General features: G+C 25.6%; 2 protein-coding genes across 4 annotated transcripts; one reads left to right on the top strand and one right to left on the bottom strand.

The window, feature by feature from the left end:
- Positions 1-893: 893 nt before the first annotated feature.
- On the bottom strand, positions 894-2,132 carry LOC122571250 (probable trafficking protein particle complex subunit 2). The gene is made up of 4 exons (XM_043734805.1): positions 1,806-2,132; positions 1,524-1,721; positions 1,163-1,396; positions 894-1,087 (listed from the first exon to the last, which is right to left on the bottom strand). Exons 2-4 carry the CDS (start codon positions 1,611-1,613, stop codon positions 989-991), a joined length of 423 nt encoding a protein of 140 aa, XP_043590740.1. The 5' UTR covers positions 1,614-1,721; positions 1,806-2,132; the 3' UTR covers positions 894-988.
- Positions 2,133-2,820: 688 nt separating this feature from the next.
- Positions 2,821-6,603, top strand: LOC122571248 (glycoprotein-N-acetylgalactosamine 3-beta-galactosyltransferase 1). Of its 3 annotated transcripts, none has more exons than XM_043734800.1 (7): positions 2,821-2,956; positions 4,105-4,294; positions 4,476-4,629; positions 4,762-4,937; positions 5,009-5,216; positions 5,324-5,462; positions 5,673-6,603. In XM_043734800.1, exons 3-7 carry the CDS (start codon positions 4,599-4,601, stop codon positions 6,217-6,219), a joined length of 1,101 nt encoding a protein of 366 aa, XP_043590735.1. In that variant the 5' UTR covers positions 2,821-2,956; positions 4,105-4,294; positions 4,476-4,598; the 3' UTR covers positions 6,220-6,603. The 3 variants fall into 3 exon arrangements, with proteins under 3 accessions (XP_043590735.1, XP_043590736.1, XP_043590737.1); XM_043734801.1 differs by lacking the exon at positions 2,821-2,956 and adding an exon at positions 3,386-4,029; XM_043734802.1 differs by lacking the exons at positions 2,821-2,956; positions 4,105-4,294; positions 4,762-4,937 and having other exon boundaries at positions 4,488-4,629.
- Positions 6,604-7,440: the final 837 nt, after the last annotated feature.

The following is a 7,440-nucleotide window of genomic DNA, read 5'->3' as shown; positions in this document are numbered from 1 at the left end:
ATAGTAATATCAGAAAGAGAAATTCAAAAATGTTCTCTTTAATAATAATATATATATAAATATATATATATATAAATAAAATGTTACAAAAATTAAAATTTTAGAATTTATATGACTCAATACAACAGTTTCATTTTTGTAACTAATTAACTTTAAGTTAATTTATATAAAATTGATGTTTTAATATCTATGTGTGATATGCATATATAATATGTTAGAAATATATTATGCATTGCTTATTATAGCATTTTATTGATCTAGATATTATAAGGATTATTTATATTGCCAATTTTGAATTATACAATTATACCCTTTAAATTATGTAACTGATCTCAAAGTAACTGTAAGAGTACATAACTTAAAAAAATGTCATTACTGTATATTCTGTATATATACTGTATAAAATTTATTTACATTTTAAATATTTGTTTACGGAATCAAATTTTGCAATGATTTGAACTTACTTTCAGTATTAATTTTTAATTTATTCATGACATAACTTCAGCATGAAAAGATTTTAATCTTACAATTTTTCATTTTACTAATACAATATTGTTTATTACTAATGTTAGTTGACAGGAAGCAATTATTTAATCAATTTAGTCTTATTAAAATTAAAATCGATATATTTTGTACAATAATATACAATCAAATGTTTAAAAAATATAATTATTTCTCATTTGAATAACTTAAAAATTATTCTAAAAATTATATATTATATATAAATATTTTATATACAAAATTTACATGGTTTTAAAGAAAATACTGTGTGATATGTTTTTCTTTTTACATACAGCTCAAAATTCACATATTTGTATGACCATATTCATATAATATTCACATATTATGTATACATATTAATTAGGTAAGAGATAATTTATTCATAGCAGAAATTATTTCTATGATATTTTATTAAGTGTATCACTTCTTCCATTTTCTTTTCATGCAATGGATACATACAAGGAACAACTATGAAATAATTAACAATTTATGAAGATAAATATTTTCTACCATATAATTGTGCCTTTTTCTCAAAGCCAATGGATTTAATAGGCGTATTTAATTTATAGAATGGATTCATTGAGTACTAAGAAAGAGATTAAAAATTGTATTATTATATAATATGAATAAAATATCAAATACTATAATATATGCATCTTACCTTTATGTACATTTCATACATTTCATTGAAGAAATTTTTTATACCGTCTTCATTTTTACTGTCATGTACCATGACAAATCGAATGTGAGTTGCAGTAACAAATGCACTCACGAACCATTGGTTAAATTTGTCTACAACTTTCAAATGCATATTTGTTGTTTTCCAAGTATGTTCATCTACAAGATCTAGGGCAGCATGTGCAATAAATTGGTTTAAATGAGTATAATCTTCTTTCTGTTAAAAATTCAATGATGTAAATATAATATTGTTTTTAAATTATAAGTATATTTTCATACTATTGTATACAATCAGCAAATAATTGTATCATACTACTTAAATATAACCTATAAAAATGATGAACCTTTGCATCTTTTCCAGAATTGTTGAATTCAATTTCAAATAGAGGATTGTCAGTATGCCCAACGATTGCGAAATAATAGTTAGCCGTCATCTTGTTGATTGACTTGGTGTATTTCAATTAAGATTTTATTTCCATACATTGACACTTTTACACCAAGTGTCACATGTATACGTAGGTATATATGTCGTATATGATGTACTAATGATTACATAGGAAAAACTTGGAAATAATATTATATGTACATAAATTTCATTGCAGTACGAAAACTAAATTCGTATTTACCAATGATTGTTTTTCAGTAACAAATCTATTTAATGTAATATCTATAGCATATTATGTTTTAATTATAAATTATATACTATACAACAATTGACTCAGAGGAAGTAAACACAACTGACCACATGATATATGTACTCCATCTATTGAGTTGTCTGTTGCTATCAGCTGATAGCAGGCAGGAGTTTTCTCTCTGCTAATACTAATGTAATATACTAGATTATATAGTCTGTCCAATGAGACGAAACAGTGTCACACTTGAATTTCACTAGTTGGCAACCAGTAGATGCAGCTGCAGCAATTAAATTTTGTTTATGTTTACTGTCTTGTCTCTTTGGATAGACTATACTAGAGAGGAAATTTCCTCTCTGACTATACATACTAGTTAGAATTAGGCTGAATGCACACGAACAACATATTGCCGCACAATCCTGCTGCGACCATATGTCTTTCTTTGTTTTTCTATTGAGAACAATATTATAGTGAGATCATGCTTGCGTGCATTTAGGTTTATGGTATTATAAAGATCAATATGCGAAAAACAGTATGTAAAGTTATTAGAGAAAGTATGAATTCTAAATTAAGCAATCTGATTTGTCCAACAATTGAATTTATTATTATCAAATTTAATACGAAAAAATTAAATTAAATTTAAATTTAATTTGTCATGGCTGATTAAAAACTAGATATGAATAAACAATTATCAGGAGATTATTCTATATGTGAAAATAAATAAAAAATATAGAATAAAATTTTTTCATAAGACGCTTTGTTTTCGAGAAAAGTAAATTTGAAAATTTATTATGCACTTATATCAGGCCAATAATTAACTGTAAACACGTTTAAATTTTCTTGAAAACAAGGCTTGAAACAAAAAAAATTTATTTTACATTATCGACTTCTTTTTGCATATAGAATGATCTCCTGCTTATTATTTACTTACATCTGGTCTGTAATTATTCAAGTTTAAGTATACTTAACAAATCTTTAAACTCGATTTTATCGGAAACGAAGCTTCATATGTAAAAACTTTATATTTTCAACTTACTTTTTCACGAGGAATCACCCCGTATCCAGTTGTACCGCTGTTGTTGGAACAGCCTGTATTTATAGTGATTTTAGAGTATCAAAAATTAATAAATAGGATATAATATCAGGTAAACTAATATACAGTAATTTTATTTATTTACTTATAAAGTAATTTAAGAAACTGCAGCCTAATCGCAATAAACAAATTTATATTAAATAAGAATTAAGTTATAGAAATGTTTAAAAGCCCAAACTGTTAATTATCTTTTAATAATAATTTGCGAAATAATTTAGAGATTATGTACATTGTAACATTTTAGTAAAATTGCAAAACACTTTAGTCTAAAAATTCGTTTATACTAAACTTGTATTAAATTTAAGCAAAATAAATCATTATTAAGAAAACAATATGTTCATATTACATTTATAGTTTTATATTTATTTTCCATATTATTTAAAAATAGTCCCATTATCTTTTAATCTAATCTTAGCCAACATTCAAATTTATCTTTATGATTGCATTGAGAGTGGCAGTGGAAGCAGTGGTAACCTCTCATTTAGGAGACTCCTTTGGCAACCCTAGTACGGGGAGTAGGGAGTATTAAATATAGTGTTCAAGAAAGATGAATAATTGATGTTAGATAATAACAATGCAATTATTGTGAATATTTACAAAAGCTCTCTAATAGTCGAATAGAATAACATAAGACAAAGTCCTTTTTATATTTGCAACTTAATATATTTAGAAAAAATATCATGTTGTAGATTCAGTATTTTGTCTAAACATTTTAATCGATCTCTTTGTTTATTTTATTTCTTTATTATTTATTATTATTTATATATTACTTCTTTATATATGATATTTATTTATTACTTTATTATTTTATTTGTCTTACTCTGAGGTTTTATATTAATCATGAGTTTTATCATGTTAGATAGCATTTATGAAACTATTTAAGTATTTTTTTTATGTGAGACTTGAAGTGTACAAAATTAAAATCCAAATATAGCGCATATTTATAAGATAAGATAACATCTTATTTAAGTTACAAGATAAGATAAGAGATTCACTTAATTAGTGAGATTATAATACTATATATTGAAGCAAAAGTTATATACATTATGATATTGTCATTTTTGTTCTTCTGTATTTAATTTTATATATATAATAAAACTAATCAAAAGAAATTTTTGTATTAAGGTAATTTATGTTAATTTAACATATAATATTAATTTATTCAAACATAACATATTTATTACTATGTATTATTTACAGAAACAATGTAGATTGATACAAATACTAATGTAAGAAGATCAGAATTTTATTTAAGCAATTAAAGATTGCGATATAACATTGTTGTATAAATAGGATATAGCAAATGATAGTGATCTATTTAAAGAATAAAAAATCACAAATATGGTCGGAGTAATTTTTGATTTTCACTCATATGTATAGAAATTCTCAGGTGTGTTGATTACTATAATATTTGTATAATAATATTAAAATTCTTTACAAAAATTTACATTGCGTAATTTACTTTGTTTCATTTAATTAATTGATTTTAAACTGTTTCAATTATATAGGCAATTAATCTTTTAATAAATAAAAATTTGTTATAAGTTAGAAAAATGTATTTTATGTTGCAGAAATATGACATAACTAAACATGTATAATGTGTGTTTGATGTGCTGACAAATGGAAATAAAATTATGTTGACTACAATACTTTAACTGAATGATAAAGTAGCTTAATTGTATTATACATGTATCATGGTTCGGCAAAGATTTCCGAATATTAATGGTAAACTGATATTAAAAATTTATGATATTAACTAATATTATTAATTCAGCTTTCATTATACAATATCATTTATGTAACAAAGTAACTCTCTCTGTAACTCTTTTTATTGTTTAAATTTTATTTTATATGTAGGTGTTAGAAGTGGTAAGCATTTTGTATTAACTCTTGTTACGGGTATAATTTTTGGATTTATCTCAGCGTACCTTTTAATAACATCTACAAAAAATGTGCCATATATATTTAATTGGTTTTCTGGTGGTCTTATGCTTTCAAGAGATCCACATCACTATTCAGACTTGGAGTCAGAGGTAGTTGCTTTATGTTTTGCTTTTCTAATCTTTTCATATTTAGTTTTTAATCTCATTAATAAATACTATAGATTGGGCCAGAGATAGAGGTAAAATTTCATGGTAAAGATGAAGATTTTCATAAAGATGAAGACAAAGTTGCGCAAGAACTTGCGAAGAAAGTACGTGTTCTTTGTTGGATCATGACTGGTCCAAAAAATCACCAAAGTAAAGCACAGCATGTGAAAGCAACATGGGGCAAACGTTGCAATGTTCTTTTGTTTATGAGCTCTGCTGAAGGTAAATTATACCTTTGTAATACAACAATAACAACAATTCAAAGAAACGATTTTTAACATGATACTGTAATTTATTGTATATTATATTGTAATTTAATATGTTTCCAGATGCAAATTTACCCACAATTGTTTTACCAGTAAAAGAGGGGAGAGATAACTTGTGGGCAAAAACCAAAGAAGCTTTCAAATATGCTTATGAAAAGTACAAAGATGAAGTTGATTGGTTTATGAAAGCTGATGATGATACGTACGTAATTTATTGAAATTACAAATCTTAAGTTAGACATTTAGTTCAAATTTTGAAATGACTTATATAAGATCTGGTTGAAATTATATTAAGATTGCAAAAGATTTATAGTATGGATTTTTAAAGTAACGTTTTAAGTTACACAATCGCATTTAGTTATGTATATTAATTTGTTGAATGAAAAATTAATTTAGATTAAAACCTTTTCAGATATGTGGTGGTTGAAAATTTACGATATATGCTGTCATCTTATGATCAAAATTCGCCATTATATTTTGGCTGTAGATTTAAACCGTTTGTGAAACAAGGATACATGAGCGGTGGTGCAGGATATGTACTTAGCAAGGAAGGTTTACGTAAATTTGTAGAGGAGGCTTTGCCTGATCAAACAAAATGTCGATCAGATAATGGAGGTGCAGAAGATGTGGAAATGGGAAAGTGTTTGGAAAAAGTAAATGTCAAAGCAATGGACACTCGGGATCCACATGGTCGCGGAAGATTCTTCCCTTTTGTACCAGAGCATCATTTAATTCCTAACCACGTAGATAAGAATTTCTGGTACTGGAAGTATATCTATTATGATACCAAAGATGGCCTCAATTGTTGTTCTGATAGCGCAATTTCGTTTCACTATGTATCGCCCAATATGATGTATGTTCTCGAGTACTTAATTTACCACTTAAGACCATATGGTATTACACACGGTGTGGAAAAACTTATTACAGATCAATCAACCACCATATCGACTAAATACTAGTCTACATATTATTCTTAATTGAAATATGAAAAGAATAATTCTGTTCTTTATAAATTTCCAAACGAACATTATCAAATTAGAAAAAAGTATTTTGGATCTTAATAAATCAGGAAAAACTGAGATCTTGCAACATAAAAATTTTCTCCCACAAATTAATGGTTATGATAATTATTCAAGATACATTTTTGTTCAATTATTTTCAATTTTGGAAATTCTAGGTATGACGCATTTAAATTTGTCATTAATTCAATCAAGTGATAATATTTTTCCCTTATTTTGTATGAGTATAACTAGTCTATCCGGGTCAACGAATTAGATGTTAATATATTCATTGAAAGATAAAATTTGTGATATATATATATATATAAAATGTTTCGTAATATATATAATGTTTATACATACCTATATGTAACGATGAGAAATTTATAATTTCATCGCAAGTGCAAGACAGGGTGTACTCTGTTCTACAAATAAATGTTACAAGCACATTAGAAATATCGTTAATTATTAATATTATCAATTATTGGCATTTTTTATTATTTAGTTTTGATAATATTGCTGTACACATATGAATTTATACAAGAAAATCTAGTGTAATTTCAACCAAATATATAATTAGCTGATGAAATGAAGTATTATTCTATTGTAATTAGTTATTTTTTGCGAGTAATGAATTTTATATTATTTCGAACTCTCCAATATTTTTCATAAACATTTAAAAAAAGAAGGGAGAATTATTCTATAATGATTTAATGATTCATCATCGATGTCATCAATTTACAGTAATTTACATGTACCTCTTTTTTGTACATATCGAGAATGTGACTACCAGAAAAATGATGCACAGTGAATTTTAAACTAGTGGTAAATTTTACAGAAATGAAAATGTTAATCTGTTTCTACTATGCTTGTAACATCAAAACTGTAAGACATACATACACTTCATGTGAAATGAGGTATATAATTATATATACACATAAAACTGTATTTCGTAATATTAATATAATAATGGTAATAATAATAATTAATAATAATTAATAATAATCCCAATAATGATATTCTACCCAGATAATAAATACTATAGATACAGTGTGAGTGTGGTGTGTGAGTAAATTAACCAATTAACTTTATAGGGGGGAGAGGATTAGGGGTTGCTATGTACAAGTCATATTTGTACTATGCGACTGACGCAATTAGCCATCATCGGCTTTCATTCAGACG

Source organism: Bombus pyrosoma, linkage group LG9 (assembly GCF_014825855.1).
Source record: "Bombus pyrosoma isolate SC7728 linkage group LG9, ASM1482585v1, whole genome shotgun sequence".
In the NCBI taxonomy this organism is placed as follows: Eukaryota; Metazoa; Arthropoda; class Insecta; order Hymenoptera; family Apidae; genus Bombus; species Bombus pyrosoma.
This window is presented reverse-complemented; position numbering and strand designations above follow the sequence as displayed.